Source organism: Penicillium cinerascens (assembly GCF_028974065.1).
Source record: "Penicillium cinerascens strain IBT 15544 chromosome Unknown contig_5_segment0_segment0, whole genome shotgun sequence".
Lineage (NCBI taxonomy): Eukaryota > Fungi > Ascomycota > Eurotiomycetes > Eurotiales > Aspergillaceae > Penicillium > Penicillium cinerascens.
In genome coordinates, this window is record NW_026695294.1 from 774,844 (window position 1) to 792,201 (window position 17,358).

A 17,358-nucleotide genomic window follows, 5' to 3' on the forward strand; every position below is an offset into this window, starting at 1 on the left:
AATCTATTGAGTTCCGATGCTCGATTTGAAATCTAAAGTACACGGTCCAATGTTCTATTTCTTTTCTTTTCCCAACCGGGGCATCTGCCCCTATAAATAATTCCCGCTCCTCGGGCAAGCCAAGCCTTGATGGCAAAGTCCGCTTCGATGCAATCGGGTCCACTGGTTATCTGTTCCGAATCTCGGATATCATGCCCAGCACGGGGTCCGGGGTTTTCGCCGCTCACCAATCACCATCTCGTACCGTGCGTCGGCATCGAGCGGACCAGCTTGACAGAGCCTTTGTAATTTCTGCCGAGACGTGGATGACGCACACGACTGGTCTCGGCGTTGGCTCGGCTGCGAGTCGCCACCGGGCGCTGATTGGACAAAAGGGCGCGGAGTGCCAAGAGCGGGATGCTCGGCGGACCTGGGCATCCTCGGTTGACCTCTCCAACGCTCGGTAGCCATGTGTGTTTCTTGGCTCGTCTTGGGTTTACCTTGGCTTCAATTTCTTCGCGATGCCTAAGAGTCTCTCGCGCGGTTCAAATCTCCTCGCCCCTCCCGTCTCGATTTTCCCCTTGATTTCCAAGTGTCTACAAACTTGCTTTGGTGGCATCCGTGGTTACCCGGCGACTGACTTCATCACAAATAATGAACTCATAAGCACCCGCGTTCATTTATTTAGGAGTGTGCTTGATCTAGCATCATCCCAGTGATCTGATCGACTTACTCCTTCGCCCTACCCGACCCGCGAACAAGAGTCGGGTGTCATTGGGCTATATACTTCCCTTGTCCTCTCCTCGTATTCCGACTTGCCACTCCTTGCGAGGATCCAAGCTCTGGGTCACATGCTCTCCCACCTATGGCTGAGGACTTGCCCCAGGGCGAGATAATCGGGATCGTGATTGGGGCCATTGTGCTGTTTTCCATTATCAGCATCGTTCCCATGTGAGTTCGACCAGGCACAGCCGCATCTTGGCTGCCCCTGCATCATGTGTTCGAAGCATCTCGAATCTTGGCCTTGCTAATGCTTCTTATCTGTACAGAGTCATTATGTGGCATCATCGACGAAGGGCAGCCAATCGTAGTGCATCGGGCACTCACAACCGCACTATATCCATGCGAGAGCCTTCCGTGGAGAGATGGCTTGCGGAACAAAACCCCAATAGCGACCCCGAGCAATACGCCCAAGACATTTGGTACGTTCTCATCCACCTCGTCTTGTGCACACCCCAACACCATCTCGCCCCGACACCTAGTCTTGGCCCATGTGGCCCGATGATGTGATGCGGGGAATGCCCAGAGCTAGACCATGGATCCTCTTGCCCTATTAGGAGACCCACTGTTTTGCCTTCGCTCTGAGAAATCCCGATATCTCGCCCGAGATTGCCGTGGTACCCTGCTCCCAAAACCACCGTCGTTCCTGGATCGGGCTTCACTGTCTTGGTCCGCAGTTCACTATCACCGAAGCGGAGTTCATGACCTCACCGACACATCGCTAACCGGTTCACAGCCCCATCTGTCTTTCATCCTTGTCATCATCCCCATATCTCGCCGACCCCGAACCCGTTCACTTGGCTGGGCAACCGGGTCTCTCTCCCGCTCGTTCGGAGGATTCGTGCTCGTGCGGGGCAAGAGACGCGCGTCGCGATAGCGGCATTCTCGTTTTGAATCGCTGCCATCATGCTTTTCATTTCTCTTGTCTTACATCTTGGTTCGAATACAGACGGTATCAGTGCCCTATCTGCCAAGCTTCGTATTCACCCGCCAAAGCGGTCCGAAGATAATGATTTTGGGCTTTCACCTTCCCCAGTGATGCTTAATGTGGATTATGAAGGCTATGACCACTTTCCTGGTGGCTAGTTGGTGTCGTACGATTTGGCAATCTTCATGCACCTCGTTCCCGGCATATAACAGCCACCTAACGAACAATGTCACCCAAACACCAACCTTGACAGCCATGCATCTAGTTATCCCTAGGAGTGCAATTCACGTTCATGAATTATGATACACAGAGATCCCGTAAAAGCTGCATCACAGATCCCTTTACCTACAGTCTCTTTGGGAAACTGACTCACGTCACCGAGATGATCGAAATGGCGGTGGCTCGAAATCACAACATCTATATCATCCGGGGATGCATCACTTTCCTCGAGGGTATCTGGATCGTAGGCGGCAAATTCGAGAAATCGTTCCGGGGACCGAGGTCGAAGGGCAGATTTTGATTTGTTGGGTATGGGACTTGTAGGGTAGTGATTATACTGTTGAAGCTCCGTCGGAAAGAGCGAGATTCTTGGTGCGAATACTCTGTCGGGGCTTGGGGTTTCTTGTACCTCTGGGGCTGCGGGTTGATATTGATTCCATCAATTTTACGTATCTAGACTCTTTCGACGTGCCGAAAGATATCGTGAAGGAGCTTTCAAAGAGGTACTGAAAGATGTCTTCCTGTACGCTATTGTTGCATCCGTGAATCAATCATATATAGCTCTGAGAGAAGACCCATTGATTTCCAGAACACCTGGATATTCTTCCATTTAGTCGGACTGGCGTGAAGTCCAGGATCGTCTAAGGGTTTACACGACTCTTACGATATAATTGGGATGAGTGAAAACTTCTATACAATAATTTTGCGACATATGGTTAAAATACGTTCATCATACACGTCCAACATCTAGGCAGCAGCAACCATCTTATCCTTAACGTAGAGGTCAACATACTTGTCGACATCGTAGTTCTCAAGCGCCTGGCGGTCCCAGCCCACCTGCAGCAGCTCATCGATACGAGCCTGGTCAAAGTGCGCCTGGAGGTGACGCTTGTACTTGGCCAGAATCTCAGGCTTGGCCTCCTCGCGGCGCAGACGGTGGCCCAGAGGAGCCTCAACGCAGACCTCCTCGAGGACGGTGCCGTCGTTGAGGGTGACGGTCAGAGCGTTGGGAATGGTACGCTTGGAGGGGTTGTGGTAGTCCTCGGTGAACTGGGTGTCCTCGACACACTTGATGCGCTTGCGGAGGTCCTCGACCAGAGGGGAGGTGGCAGCCTCGCCGCCGTCGGCGTAGTCGGTGGCGGTGAGGCGGTTAAAGGCGAGCATGGTGGCGACCATGTACTGGACGCAGTGGTCACGGTCAGCGAAGTTGTCCATGGCCTTGAACTGTTTGTCGATAATGCGGATGCAGGCCTCATGGGTGCGGTTGGTGATCTCCTTAATGTCCTTGGCGCTCTTGCCCATGGCCTCCAGCTTCTTGTTGATGATCTGGGCGGCCTCGATGGCGGTCTGGGAGTGGAACTCGGCTGGTCACAGAGGTTAGTTGCGTTACGGAATTGTGCCAAAACATGGATACTTACCAGGGTAGGAAACCTTGAAGAGAACGTTCTCCATGACGTAGCTGCCGTAGGGGCGCTGGAACTTGAACTTGTTGCCCTTGAACAGGACATCGTAGAAGCCCCAAACGGGAGCGGAGAGGACGGTGTGAAGACCACCCTCGCCCTTCTGCACCTTCAGGACCAAGTTGACGGCACGCTGGCAAGCATCTCCAGCGGCCCACGACTTGCGCGACATGGTGTTGGGAGTGTGGCGGTAAGTACGGAGACTCTGACCGTCAACCCAAGCCTGGGTGATAGCATCGGCAGTCTGCTTCTCGGTGAGACCCATCATCTTGGAGACGACGGCAGTAGTGGCAACCTTGACCAGAACGACGTGGTCCAGGCCGACCTTGTTGTAAGAGTTCTCGAGAGCCAGAACACCCTGAATCTCGTGGGCCTTGATCATGGCCTCCAAGACGTCACGGATTTTCAGAATCTTGCCGTTGCCAAGGTTGCCGCCGGCGCGGTTGGTACGCGAGATCCAGTCGGCGACGGCCAAGATACCACCGAGGTTGTCGGAGGGGTGACCCCACTCAGCGGCAAGCCAGCAGTCGTTGTAGTCGAGCCAGCGGATCATGGCGCCGATGTTGAACGCACCATTGACGGGGTCCAGCTGGTAGGGGGTACCGGGCACACGGGTACCGTTGGGGACAACGGTGCCGTCGACAACGGGGCCGAGCAGCTTGGAGCACTCCTTGAACTTCAAGGCCTCCAGACCACAGCCGAGGGTGTCCAGGAAGACCAGACGAGCAGTGTCATACTAGATCCACGAAAAATGTCCAATTAGCCCGTATTCAAATATCAAGTGAACATGTCAACGTACCGCCAAATCGGAGTCAATATTGTACTCGTGGATGTAGCTAGCCATATCCTTGATTTCAGGGTCATAGGCTTTATCGGCCGAAGCCGGGGGAGCAGCCGATTGACGAGCAGCCATTGTGGAAAAGCGAGAAGTGCGCGAAACTCGAGGAGCGATGGAGGGGAGGCGGGAAGAAGAAGCGAAAGTGGGCAATCTGAAGACGGGGATGCGGGCCAAAGTGCGGGGGGTCGAGTGGGTCAGCCGTCTGACTGCGGGAAGGGACATGTTGTGTGCAATTGACTGTGATACAAAGATCAAAAGCTCGAATGGAGAATCCGAGTGAGTTTTGAAGAGTTGCAGGGGGGGGAAGAAGAAAAAGGACGATCCGCAAAGAATGTGGAGAGGTTGGGGGGGTGAGTTCAAGCTGACTTCATCCTTGCCGAGGCGTGTCGGTTAGTATCGGATCTCGGTGGGAAAGCCACACCACCCTTCCTACTAAACAGCTATGTGATAATGGGGGATAGATCGGATCCTATTCATTCAATTGTTGCCATTGGTTAGATTCAATGCCTAGTAAATACACATGGGCGCTGAACTCGGTCGCGCGGGATTCCGAGGATCGGAGGAAGGGAGCTCGTGCATGGAGAATTAAAGATGCATGAGAACGAACGAGTAGCGATTATCGGAATGCGAAAGGAGTCTAGTCCGCGCCGGATGCAAAATGTCAAACGGCTTTCAACGCCCCAACGGATCTCAAACGAGCCCTCCGAGCTCGGTCCCTTTTCACATGCCGACCCGAAGCGCTCCCGATTCCCTCTGCTGCAACTCCTTTTCGTCGGTTTCACGTAGGGATCGGCGGATCTCCCGAAACACGGCCTCTGCAAACTTGGGCGGCACCGCGTTTCCAATCTGGTTGCGAACGTTCTTCTCCGAGAACTCGAAATCAATAGGGAAAGTCTGCAGGCATGCCACTTCCCGGCAGGTGAACGTACGCCTGCCACTCGGATGATAGTTCGCCTCTCCGCCAGCGCAAGTCAATGTTCTTGCAGGCTGGTGTGGATTGTACGGGTCTCGCCAGCCGAGTCTCTGCCAGCGTGCTAGACCCGCCTCGACGTCGTGGTCCGGCGTGCCGAGGGGGATATGGTTGATAGCTCGGTGAATTGTTTCGATGGGCTTTAAACCGCCCCCTGGAAGTGAATGAGTCGGCTGTGGGAACTCGGGTAGAGTCTCGCCGGGACTATACCCCAGTCAGTCAAAGAAGAGACGAAAGTAGCAAAGGTCGAATTCCACTTACCCGGCAGCAATAATCATCAGGCGCTTTCGGTACTGCGGGATGCCGTAGTATACGCATTCCAGGACTGACCAGCGAACCGAGTATCCATCTTGGATAAAATTCAAGATAATCCGGTTGAATTCCGGCTTGAATCTTTCGTGCAACCCGTTGGTCTCTTCCATTGTTAGAACGCGCGGGCGGACTCGCTTTATCAGGTCGCTGCCAGTGAAGACACAGGCTGAGTTCCGCTCATCGTTAGTCTGGTTGTTCACGGTGTGTGCCGGCGAGAATGGTTGGCAAGGTGGAGAACAATGGGCGATGTCTACGCGCAATTCCGACTCCGGGATTGCCATCAGTTGGAAAAACTCGGCGTGGAAGATGACTGTGCCATCGAAGTTACGGCGGTAGGTATCAACCGCATGGCAGTTGATGTCCGAAGCCCATGTGTTGATAAGCCCAGCTTGTCGGGCCCCGCATGAAGCGCCACCAGCACCAGAGTAAGCATCGCCGAAGGTGTATGCACGATCTCGTAACCCTGTGAGATCAAAGTTGGGCGGAGACGTGTCTTCCAGATCTATAATCTCTGGCATAGCAGACGATACTTCGACTGCGCCGAACGGTACGGTCTCACCAGGACCGCGCCAGCTATCGCGCAAGTCTGTTGATGCCCACCTTTGCCCGGGATCACTTTCATCAAATGAGAGGTATTCAATGATTCGCTCATCCGCATTTAACGGATCGCGACGGCGAACAGGTGGCTCGTGCCGAAGCCTGACGGTCATCTTGAGTCGACAGACCAGGTCCTCATGATCATACCAATCGGTGCGTTCGTTGGTGAATCTTATTTCTCGGTGGCCGGCGACTTCATCCAGAGAAACGGGTCCTACTGAGTTGACTACCCAGACCAATTCGCCCTTCACTTTGGGCATATAGTTCTCAGTGCGACGATCTGTCATCTCCAGAAGGTGACGACCGTAGAGGAAATATTGACCGCGGCGGCGGCGAATCTGCTCAATGCGCAAATAGGAGCGGTCGTGGAGCTTCAGCGACATTGAAGGTCGGTAGACAATGCCATCGACAACGGCTTCCTGGATCTCGTGTGTGGAGCGCTCTCTCGGGGAACAGGGTAACCATGTATTGAACTCGTCGTCAGTCATGCAATCCGCAGGGTCAATATTGAAGGTCTCGCCGACTCTGCTGAGCTTATCTGTCAGGTCAATCACTGCCTCGTCATTCGCAGACAGGTCAATTATGGTCTCAGCAACTGGATATTTGTTACCCAGCACTTCATTATCCTGCGCGGGGTCCTTGGACACGGAGTACTGTAACTCAGGCTCATCTGTCAAGTCAATTGGTCGCTTCCTGGAACCGACTTGCGAGCCCTGGGAACTTTGCGACCTTGCCGTTGTTGCTGGGGTTGATGGGGTTGACCGGGCTGATGAGGTCTCACTGTCTTGAGCCCGTGGAGATGCGGTGTCTGACGGAGCCAATGTGCTTTGGCTCGACTCCGGGGTAAAGTGAGGTAAGTGTCGCTCGCTTTTTTCATTATTTGAGGGCCATTCATAGTCTCCAGTGGGGCTTAACTCAGGGTGTAGGGTTGAGGGATGCCTTCGACTTTCTCGTCCCAGGCGGCGAGTTGGCTCTCTCTCATCTGAAGGCCAATAGTCATCGGCCATGCTCTCAATGCGATGAGGGTCGAACACTCTTGGCTGGAAGCTTTGTGACATTTTTGGAGAATAGTTGGTTCCAGAGAGGTGATGAGGCTCTGAGCGATGAGAAGAAGATTGAAAGACTATTGACGTGTGACCCTCTGTGACTGTGGAGGAAGACCGGCTTCGGGATGTTGGGACATGTGGGTTCAAGTTCTTTCCTTGTGGCCGATGAGCTTCCTAGTATGCGATACCTTGAGGGCTGTGAGTCTGGCTTACCTCCTGCTCTATATCTCGTCGGCGAACTGCCCGGTAGCGACAAGATGCTCAACGGTTTGGAGGGACCCAGGCCAGAGGAGACAAGGCCCGACTCGGAATCTGCCACTAAATCGAATATCTCGATATCCATGGCCACAGCAGGATAACTTCTCTTGGGCATGTGGATCTAGCGTCGCAAAGTGAGTAAAAAATAAATGTATGTTCTGGGTATGGCAGAAGGGTGGAGTGCTGTATCAGGAACTTCGATGTTGGAGGGGATAGAGAGGTGAGAAAATTAGCACGAAGTACGAAGCTTCCAAAGTACACCATCCGCGGCATCTACATATGAGGGTATTTCTACACCGTAGGGATATTCCTAAAACCATGATAACCATAGAAGTAATCAAGTCACATTGTCTCATCTGCAGTCTGCTCAGGACAAAGCCGGATGTTTACAAAGCAGCAGGATAAGAAAGGAACCATGGCCATACTAATTCATGCCTTATTGAAGGTGTGATTTCACCCAGAAAGTCCAAACCGTGAAGCTATTCAATATACGTGACAATGTACCTGGATTTCTTAGATAAGGCCCAACGCGGGGCGAGATAGGGCACGCTGACTAATCGCTAAGTCAGCCGGACTCGGCGCGAAAAAATCTCAGTGGAGACGAACCACGGCGGAAGGAAAGGCCACTATGGACTTTTTCTCCCTTTCCCCTCCGTGTTTTTGGGGCCCTGGATGAGCATTGCTCCCCGTCAACTCCCGTCAGGTTTCTGTGAGTTGTGGTCCTGTTGTGTTCCCTCCCCCGTCTCTATGATGAATTTTGGTTTTTTTTATAGATGTTAGACTTCCTAACTGCATTGCGGAGAAACATCCTGTGCTGATTGAGACATATTCACCCCGCTATTGAGGATTGAGTGGCAAGAAAACACTGTGCTGACCTGTCCGGCTCGATCTCAGATCCCAATAACCCCGCGTCAAGATGTGTGGCATTATCGCTCTGATCCTGGCAAACCCCTCCGCCGCCGCCGCGGTGGACCTTCACGAAGCCCTGTACCTCCTGCAACGTGAGTGGCGCCCGACAGCTCTGCATGGGAACAAACACTAAGTCTGCTGTGTGACATAGATCGTGGTCAGGATGCAGCCGGTATCGCGACCTGTGCGTCTGGGGGTCGAATCTACCAACTCAAGGCCAACGGCATGGCTGCCAAGGTCTTCCAAGACGGCGCCAAAGTTACCAACCTGCCGGGCTCGATGGGTATCGGCCACTTGCGATACCCGACCGCTGGTAGCAGCGCCAATGCCGAGGCTCAGCCTTTCTACGTGAACAGCCCGTACGGCATCTGCTTTGCGCACAATGGAAACCTCATCAATGCGCCGGAGCTGAAGAAATACCTGGACTTGGAGGCGCACCGTCACATCAACACCGATAGTGACAGTGAGCTCATGCTCAACATCTTTGCGGATGAGCTGAGCGAGACAAAGAAGGCTCGTGTGAACAAAGAGGATCTCTTTGCCAGCTTGAGCCGTATGTATAAGCTCTGTGAAGGTGGATGGGCATGCACTGCCATGCTAGCCGGTAAGTTCTTTCTCTAGTCCGACGCATCCGACATTGACGACTGACATTTCCTTTAGGCTTTGGTGTGTTGGGTTTCCGTGACTCCTACGGCATCCGCCCGCTGGTGCTGGGTTCCCGTCCCTCTCTGGATGGTTCTGGAATGGACTACATGATGGCCTCTGAGTCGGTCGCCTTGGACCAGCTTGGCTTCTCGAACCACCGTGACATCCAGCCCGGTGAGGCCGTCATCATCCAGAAGGGTGGCGAACCGGTCTTCCACCAGGTTGCGCCCAAGAAGGACTACGCTCCGGATATCTTCGAATTCGTCTATTTTGCCCGTCCTGACTCGGTTATCGATGGTATCAGTGTGTATCGCAGTCGCCAGCGTATGGGTGATCGTCTCGGGGCCCGTATCCTCGAGGTCCTGGGTCCCGATGTCGTCAAGGACATTGATGTGGTTATTCCCATTCCCGAGACCTCCACTACATCTGCCACCCACGTTGCTCAGTACTTGAACAAGCCCTACTGCCACGGCTTCGTCAAGAACCGCTACGTGTTCCGCACTTTCATTATGCCCGAGCAGAAGACCCGGCAAAAGGGTGTCCGCCGCAAGCTAAACGCCATGAAGGCCGAGTTCAAGGACCGCAACGTCCTGCTTGTGGACGACAGTATCGTGCGTGGCACCACTAGTCGTGAGATTGTCAGCATGGCCCGGGAAGCCGGCGCGAAGAAGGTGTACCTGGCCAGTTGTGCGCCCGAGATTACCCACGCCCACATCTACGGTATTGACTTGGCATCGCCCCAAGAGCTAGTTGCCCATAACCGTAACCCCAGCGCCATCGCCAAGCACATCGGAGCCGAGAGTGTCGTTTTCCAGACCCTGGATGACCTCAAGGGATCCTGCGCCGAGATTGCCCACGAGAACGGCCAGTCCGAGCCCGTGAACTTCGAAGTCGGTGTCTTCTGCGGTAGCTACGTGACACCCGTTCGCCAAGGATACTTCGACCACCTGGAGCAGGTCCGTGGCGAAGGCCGCAAGATCAAGGCTCTGGACAAGGCCAAGGAGGCCGTTGCCCACGGCGTTGCCAACATGACCGACTTCGAGATTGCTGCCAATGGCGTGGCTATGGATACCAATGGCAAGATCATCCCTGCCACCCATACTGTGGAGTACACTGAGCCCAAGTCCGACAAGGAGGAGCACCCGAAGATCGATGACCGCATGGACATCAGCATCCACAACATCGGTGACCATCATGAATGATGAAAAAAAAATGATTTGTTTCCTTTCTTAGAGCCACTGGGTTGATTTGCATATGGAGTCCGGGAGTTCGTTTCGTGTGGAATTATAGACCGGGGTGGAAACCGTTTATTTTGAAGTGATGTGAAAACGCATATCAGAAATATCTTCGTCATACTATACTATCCTCTACATTTTTTTCATCGAGGGCAGATACCATTTGAACCAAAAACTATCTTTTTGAATTCTCCATCGCAATCTACCTGGGCATTATCAGACGGCTGCGTATCATGAGAACGGCAAGAGCCGGGCGTTTCTCTCTCCTCCCCCCCCTCTCTCTCTCCGTGATCACGAGACCTTGTCCTACCTACATACATTTCTGGACATATTTAAAGACAACCTCTCGCTACTTTTCTGGGTTTCCTTCACAACTACTTCGCGGCGCAGAGCTGTTTTGTCACGTGACCCATCACTATACTTCCAGGTTGTCCACTCAACCCCCAGCATTTCCTCTTCGTCACCGCACCCCAGACTCGCCCTTTTATCTGTTCCCTGTATGCTTGGCATGCGACCGGTTTATGTTTGATCGGGTTACGGACCAGGTCCGAAGGGGCAACAATTCTCCAGTCGCCCAAGCTTGACGTCATCTGCCCCTGCTCCATTCCTGTTCCAACATCCGCCGCGACTCATCGTGCTATGGCCCATACCTAACCCCACCTCCTCATACTTTATATCACCCAGCTGGACTTTGGACTTGTTTCTCTCGTTCAAAGTCGAAGCGATGAAGACTCTCAACTCTCCTATGGCGCCCGCGGGCGCTGTGACTTCACATGCTGACTATGAACCACGCCGGTCAACTCGCATGAAGTTCAAGAATCCGGATTACAAGGGAGCAACATCGTCCAGTGTTCCTGTTCTGTCCTCTGTGAAGCCATCTTCAACACGTCCAAAGTTGACTTCAACCGACAATGTCGAGGCAATTGTTAACCCCGTGGCCTCAGCTGAAGCGGAAAGGTCAAAACCTTCCTCGGGTCAAGAACCTGCAACCTCATCTCTGAAGAGGAAAAGGCCTGTTTCCAAGACATCTGCGCTCAAGGCAAACGCCAAGGCAACTGCGAAGTCTACCAAGACAAAAAATACCACCAAGAGAAAGAGAACTACCAAGGCAGCAAACGCCGCAGTGAAGAATCCTTCCAAGACGGCAGCTACGAGAAGTCCTCGAATCAAACCCGAACAGTCGTCGTTACTATTCCAGGCTTCTGACAAACTCCCGCATAATCTGGGCTCACTTCCAGGCTCACTTGCGACAGACAAGGTTCCTGCACGCTCGCCCAATGGCTCCGATAAAGAAAACCGAGGTTTAGATGCGTCTGCTGAGCACCTCGAGGGAGCAGGAAATGAAGCGGATACACAAATCAAACCAATCAAGAAAAAGTCCAAGTCGCGTGTCTCGTATGGGTTGACAGTTGGCAAGACACCGTATCCTGAATTTCTGCGGCCTACTGCAGCAGAATGTGAGGAGGTCAATCGACTCTTATCTGAGATCCATGGCGAAGTGACTGTACCCAAGACCATCCCAGAGCCTTCACTTACTGTCACCGGCTGCGGTGAAGTTCCCTCGGTCCTTGATGCACTCATCCGTACGTTGCTGAGCGGAGCAACCAGCGGCGCCAACTCTGCTTTGGCCTTTAATGGTCTGGTGAAGCGTTTCGGTATTCTCTCAGAAGGTATCGGCAAAGGAAGTGTGAACTGGGACGCTGTTCGACAAGCTCCTCTGAATGATGTCTTCGAAGCAATCAAGAGAGGTGGCTTGGCAGCTGTCAAGAGCAAAAACCTGAAGGCGATTCTAGACCAAGTCTACGAAGAGAATCAGGAGCAGGTAAAGCGTTTGGAGGCCGAGGATCCATCAGCTGACGACATGAACCCCAAGATGTCCCCAGAAAATATGGAGAATGAAAAGGCGTATCGACTTGCCTGTACCGACCAGCATTTTCTTTCTCTGGATCATATTCACAAGCTCTCCACGCCAGAAGCCATGGCTGCGCTAGTCAAGTATCCCGGTATCGGTCCAAAGACAGCCGCATGTGTGTGCCTCTTTTGTCTGCAGCGGCCGTGCTTTGCAGTCGATACCCATATCTTCCGCATCACCAAATGGCTTGGTTGGGTTCCTGACAATGCTTCCGAAATCACCGCGTTCAGCCACTTGGAAGTCCGCATCCCGGATCACCTCAAGTACCCACTTCACCAGCTGTTCATCAAGCATGGAAAGACCTGTCCCCGATGCCGTGCCATCACAGGTGAAACTAGTGTCGGCTGGGAACAAGGCTGTGCCATCGACCATCTGGTGAGGCGGACCGGAGCCCGCAAGGGCGGTCCACCTCCCAAAAAGAAGTCGAAGGTTACAGGCCGTGTCAAGAGAAAGGTTTCCGCAGCAACTCCTAGCGCTGCAAACACAAATGACCCCAAGGCTGCTGTCGCTGTCACCCCCACAGCCTCGAGGAGGAATCCTTCACGCAAAGCATCGTCTCAGGTACAGGTCGTGATTGAGTCAACTCCCTCAGACCTTGATGAATCGTCAACTCCTGCTCCGCCAACTACAGCAGAGTCGGCTATTGTCGAAACTGCTGCGGTGACCTTGTCTCCCACTACAATAGGCCAAGTGGCAAATTCTTCATCTCTTTCTACTCCAACTCCGGAGGATAAAACCTCCCGCGCCTCTAATATCAAGAAGAAACCGACCCCTCAAAGGCGCAAGGCCAAAAGAAGGACTGCTCGCAAGTCTACGGCCAAGGGCAAAGGAAGGAAAGCTGGCTCCTAGCGACAAAGCAGCAAAGCGAAGACCACTCGCACTGCGGCAACCCATAATAAAAACCCAGAAACAAGAACTTGGCATGAACCTCACAAACCGGCCAGGCATGGTTTTCCAACTCGCTTGCTCCATCCAGCCTGACTTTGCTACGCTTTTATTTACGTGGAACGGCATTACCTGGGAACTGAGTTGCTCCTATATTATACCCTGTATCACTAGCTCTGAATTTCACCATTTACCCTGCTTCTTTTAAAAATACTCAATAAATCCAAAAAATACTTAATAAAATATAGTTCTGCAAACCGACCATAATCATTCCACTCGGAAGGCAAATCCCCACCCAGTCCAGGCACATAAATTAGGGGGTGGTCCGTGTGGTGCAGGTGTTATCGCCTATCGGGAAAAAAGATCGTCTCCAAGCTCCAGGGGCTACGCCAACCCAAACACTCCCCGCAGCATGGACTGTCTACTCTCACGCCTCCCACCGTGCGTCCGCGCCGCCGTGGAGCCCTACAGCTCCTCCGTTTCCGCCGAACATGCCCAATTGCTCGGGGTTGCGCTCGTCTCCTTAGCCGCTGTCTACGTGGGGTACCTCTACCTTCTGAGCCAAAGGGAGGCTGCCGTGACGTTCAATGTTCCCTTGCCGCAAGAAGTGCGCAAGAGCGGGGAGGGAAAGAAGTGGGATGAGGTTCAGGGCCAGGAGAAGCGCGTGCTGGAGGATCAGGTTCGGGGGGTGAGTCTCCATGACTTCGGGCTGTTTTAGCAGTCCGTTCCGTTAAGTTTGAGATTGAATTTGTGTTAATTTGCTGGATTTTCATGCAGAAATGGAACGACAAGTTGATTATGAGCTACTGCCCGGCCGATGGACGTGTGTTGGGCAATGGGATCAAACCTGCCACGGTTGAGGATGTCAACGCCGCTGTGCGCGCGGCTAAGGCTGCGCAGCGTGAGTTCGCGAAGACCACTTTTGCAGAGCGCAGGAAGCTTCTCCGCACCCTGCTCAAGTACGTTCTCGACCACCAAGACGACATCGTTACCGCCTGCTGCCTCGACTCTGGAAAAACAAAAGTGGACGCCTGCTTCGGCGAGATCCTGGTGACGGTCGAGAAGCTCAAATGGACAATCGACCATGGCGAGAAGGCACTGCTCCCGTCGCGCCGGCCTACCAACTTCCTCATGATGTACAAGAAGAACAAGGTCATCTACGAGCCTCTGGGCGTCGTGGGCGCCTGCGTGTCCTGGAACTATCCGTTCCACAACTTCATCGGCCCGGTCGTCAGCGCCCTGTTCACCGGAAACGCGGTCGTCGTCAAGCCTTCCGAGCAGACGGCCTGGTGCACATCCTTCTTCCTGAATATCGTGCGCGGCGCTCTGTCCAGCTGCGGCCACTCGCGCGACCTAGTCCAAACCGTCGTCTGCCTTCCCGCCGTCGCAGACACCCTGACCTCGCACCCGGACATCGCCCACATCACCTTCATCGGATCCCGCCCAGTCGCGCACCATGTATGCGCCTCCGCCGCGAAATCCCTGATTCCCGTATGTGTCGAACTAGGCGGCAAAGACCCAGCCGTAATCCTGGACGACAGCCGCACAGTATGCAACCTCCCGACCCTGGCCTCAGTGCTCATGCGCGGCGTATTCCAATCCGCCGGCCAAAACTGCATCGGCGTCGAGCGCATCATCGCCCTCCCAGGCTCCTACGAGAAACTCATTTCGATGGTCGAGCCACGCATCAAATCCCTCCGTCTCGGCTCCATCCTCCTGGACACCTCCACCCCAGATATGGGCGCCATGATCTCGCCCGCCTCGTTCGATAAACTGGAATCACTCATCGCCGATGCCGTCAAGCAGGGCGCTCGCCTCCTCGCCGGCGGCACCCGCATCGATCACCCTATCCATTCCCAGGGTCACTACTTCGCGCCCACGCTGCTCGTCGACGTAACACGGGACATGAAAATCGCGCAGGAAGAACTCTTCGCGCCCGTCTTCCTCGTCATGCGCGCCGAGTCCGTCCCCGACGCAATCTCCATCGCCAACTCGACCGTCTACGCCCTCGGCGCCAGTGTCTTCGGCCACAACGCCGCCGACGTGCAAGCGTGCGTATGCGGAATCGACGCGGGCATGGTCTCCGTTAATGATTTCGGCGCTTACTACGCCGTGCAGTTGCCCTTTGGCGGTGTCAAGGGATCCGGGTATGGTCGATTTGCCGGCGATGAGGGACTGCGAGGCTTGTGCAATATGAAGTCTATTTGTGTGGATCGGTTCCCTACTCTGATCAGTACTGCTATTCCGCCCAGATTGGATTATCCTATCCAGAAGAGCGGGGAGAAGGATGGACCGAAGGCGTGGGAGATGTGTAGGGGGGTTGTTGAGACGGGGTATCAGCTTACGCTTGGTGGGCGCGTTGCTGGGATTCTGCGATTGTTGCGGAATATGTGATTCTGAGTTACTAGACTACGTACCTTTTTTGATTTCAAAAACTTGTAAGATATTTAAATGGCATCTAATTTGAGTCTTGATATATCGGGACATGCAAATCGGTTCTAATAAATCATGGGTATCACAAAACATCTCCTAATAAGCTCAAGCCCCAGTCCTCCGAGGACTTCGAACAAATCCTGGCGGCACCTCGGGCCCAGACCTCTTTAACCACCAATGCCGGGCGTTGAACGAAGTTTCGTGCAGGTAATTGGCCGGTGGTCTCTGACCAGGGCCCAGCACATCATCCATGTACTTCCTCCCCTCGATATCATGCAAGTCCAGCTGCCCAAGGCAGAACAGGGCACCAGTGGGATGCTCCTTCGCCCAGTCAATCTGCTCCTCGAGCCGGAGGTAAAAGTCCGAAAACCAACGAGCAAACTTGCCGATCTGGCCATACCGGACGGGGTCTTTCTCAGCGAGATCGACGATATCCAGCGTCCACTGGCGAATCTCCTGGTTGTTGACGGGTAAAGACTCAGCACAGGCGCGTAAGAGAGTTTGGAATAAGCGGACGTTCTGGATCGGGTCGCAGGCCAGGCGGGTAACGGTGAGGTAGTGGTCAGAGGGGAACATATATAAGACGCTGTCTTCCGTTCTGTAAACTTCGAAGCGGCAAATGAGCTCGTCGATTTTGAACAGGGTTTCAAGCGCGGCAAAGTTCAGTGTGCGGATGGCCTTGGTCACGCCTTCGTGTAGCGCCGTCCGGTCGAGTCGTGTTGATGTAGACGGACTTAGGGGACTGCCGGGCGGCGGTGCGGTGTTGTTCGAGGTGACGCGCAGCATTTCCAGGAACTCGACGTCGGCGGGGCTGAAGCCATCGCGGCCGCCGCGGAGGAGGTTCGGTGGGAAATGCACCAGCTGGATAGCGGGCCAGGTGACGATTGTTCCCATCGTCTTCGAGCGGATCTCGGTGAGCATCATTGGATTGATGCATAGCTCGTATTCGTGCGGACCGGGTATGTTGGCTCGTCGCAGCATTTCGGGATTGCCGATCATCTCCGGTAAGCGCTTGATTGGAGGTCCCTTTGCTTGGATTTCGTGGACTATATCGCTTTTGCGTTCCATGAAACGCTCCAGTGCCTTCTGCTGGTCCGGCTCCATGACCATACCGGCGTTGATCCAGTGGCGGTGAATGGTGAGGATCATCATATTGGGGATCTGTTCTCGGACGCGGTCCAATGTGCAAAATCGACAGCGGAAAACATCTTGCTGCAGCTTGGCGCGCTGGTCTAGCGTCAATGGCTTGTAATCGAGCGGCACAAGAATGCGGTCAATGGCTTCACTTCCGGGGTTGGTGTCTGGCGGATCGTCCCAGAAGGCAAGGATGATGAGCAGCTTGTAGATATGTTCTCTGGAGAGCGCAGCAGCGAGGGAGGGCGAAGCTCGTGGGAGATTGAGGTTCAACGAGTAGAGGAAGATGTGCTCGATAAGCTCCCGGGGTAGGGCCTCAAGCATACTGAGCACTCTGCGGGGTGGGGTCGGCGCAACGCTAGGCGAGGCAGAGGGACGTTCCGAGCGCCCAGATCGGGATGATGATGCACTTGCACTTCTCGGGAGCTTGAAAGGGCGTCCGGGGGGACGTTTGGGTCTGGACGCGGATCTTGCAGGTTTGGAGATCCTCGTGTTGCCGGGCGGGATGCTGCCCGTGCGTGTCACGGGCGTTTGATTGCCCTGACGCGCCATAGTGATGGCTCACAAAGGACTCACCCCGCCTTTCCTCCAGGAACTGTCACCCAGTTCTATCAAAACTGTCGCATCTATGACTCCCTACCAGATGAAGTTAGTTCAGCTACGCTTTCTCCGGGTCTGGTAGCAGCTCTGATTGGCGGGTCAAGCAACCGACCCAGGGCTGGCCGTGTCACGTGGAGATCGACCGCTACTACACGTGACTTCTCTCTCTGGGAATAAGCTGCGTCAGGTGATATCGGGTGATGTCATAGTCATCAAAG

The 17,358-nt window shown here is 54.0% G+C and overlaps 8 protein-coding genes across 8 annotated transcripts; 5 read left to right on the forward strand and 3 right to left on the reverse strand.

The window, feature by feature from the left end:
- Positions 1–191: 191 nt before the first annotated feature.
- N7498_004729 (uncharacterized protein) lies at positions 192–446 on the forward strand (the record flags this gene model as incomplete). The annotated part of the gene is made up of 1 exon (XM_058451791.1): positions 192–446. One exon carries the CDS (start codon positions 192–194, stop codon positions 444–446), a length of 255 nt encoding a protein of 84 aa, XP_058308329.1.
- Positions 447–844: 398 nt separating this feature from the next.
- N7498_004730 (RING finger protein) lies at positions 845–1,769 on the forward strand (the record flags this gene model as incomplete). The annotated part of the gene is made up of 3 exons (XM_058451792.1): positions 845–930; positions 1,029–1,181; positions 1,496–1,769. The coding sequence occupies 3 exons, from the start codon at positions 845–847 to the stop codon at positions 1,767–1,769; spliced, it is 513 nt and encodes a 170-aa protein (XP_058308330.1).
- Positions 1,770–2,593: 824 nt separating this feature from the next.
- On the reverse strand, positions 2,594–4,517 carry N7498_004731 (putative 2-methylcitrate dehydratase). Its single transcript, XM_058451793.1, has 3 exons — positions 4,166–4,517; positions 3,325–4,102; positions 2,594–3,270 (listed from the first exon to the last, which is right to left on the reverse strand). The coding sequence occupies exons 1-3, from the start codon at positions 4,424–4,426 to the stop codon at positions 2,654–2,656; spliced, it is 1,656 nt and encodes a 551-aa protein (XP_058308331.1). The 5' UTR covers positions 4,427–4,517; the 3' UTR covers positions 2,594–2,653.
- Positions 4,518–4,924: 407 nt separating this feature from the next.
- On the reverse strand, positions 4,925–7,141 carry N7498_004732 (DNA cytosine methyltransferase; the record flags this gene model as incomplete). The annotated part of the gene is made up of 2 exons (XM_058451794.1): positions 4,925–5,378; positions 5,436–7,141. The coding sequence occupies 2 exons, from the start codon at positions 7,139–7,141 to the stop codon at positions 4,925–4,927; spliced, it is 2,160 nt and encodes a 719-aa protein (XP_058308332.1).
- A 1,162-nt stretch (positions 7,142–8,303) lies between these two features.
- Positions 8,304–10,143, forward strand: N7498_004733 (amidophosphoribosyltransferase; the record flags this gene model as incomplete). Its single annotated transcript, XM_058451795.1, has 3 exons — positions 8,304–8,388; positions 8,448–8,900; positions 8,957–10,143. The coding sequence occupies 3 exons, from the start codon at positions 8,304–8,306 to the stop codon at positions 10,141–10,143; spliced, it is 1,725 nt and encodes a 574-aa protein (XP_058308333.1).
- A 757-nt stretch (positions 10,144–10,900) lies between these two features.
- N7498_004734 (endonuclease III domain-containing protein) lies at positions 10,901–12,937 on the forward strand (the record flags this gene model as incomplete). Its single annotated transcript, XM_058451796.1, has 1 exon — positions 10,901–12,937. The coding sequence occupies one exon, from the start codon at positions 10,901–10,903 to the stop codon at positions 12,935–12,937; it is 2,037 nt and encodes a 678-aa protein (XP_058308334.1).
- Positions 12,938–13,385: 448 nt separating this feature from the next.
- Positions 13,386–15,367, forward strand: N7498_004735 (aldehyde dehydrogenase family protein; the record flags this gene model as incomplete). The annotated part of the gene is made up of 2 exons (XM_058451797.1): positions 13,386–13,661; positions 13,751–15,367. 2 exons carry the CDS (start codon positions 13,386–13,388, stop codon positions 15,365–15,367), a joined length of 1,893 nt encoding a protein of 630 aa, XP_058308335.1.
- Positions 15,368–15,511: 144 nt separating this feature from the next.
- On the reverse strand, positions 15,512–17,092 carry N7498_004736 (uncharacterized protein; the record flags this gene model as incomplete). The annotated part of the gene is made up of 1 exon (XM_058451798.1): positions 15,512–17,092. The coding sequence occupies one exon, from the start codon at positions 17,090–17,092 to the stop codon at positions 15,512–15,514; it is 1,581 nt and encodes a 526-aa protein (XP_058308336.1).
- Positions 17,093–17,358: the final 266 nt, after the last annotated feature.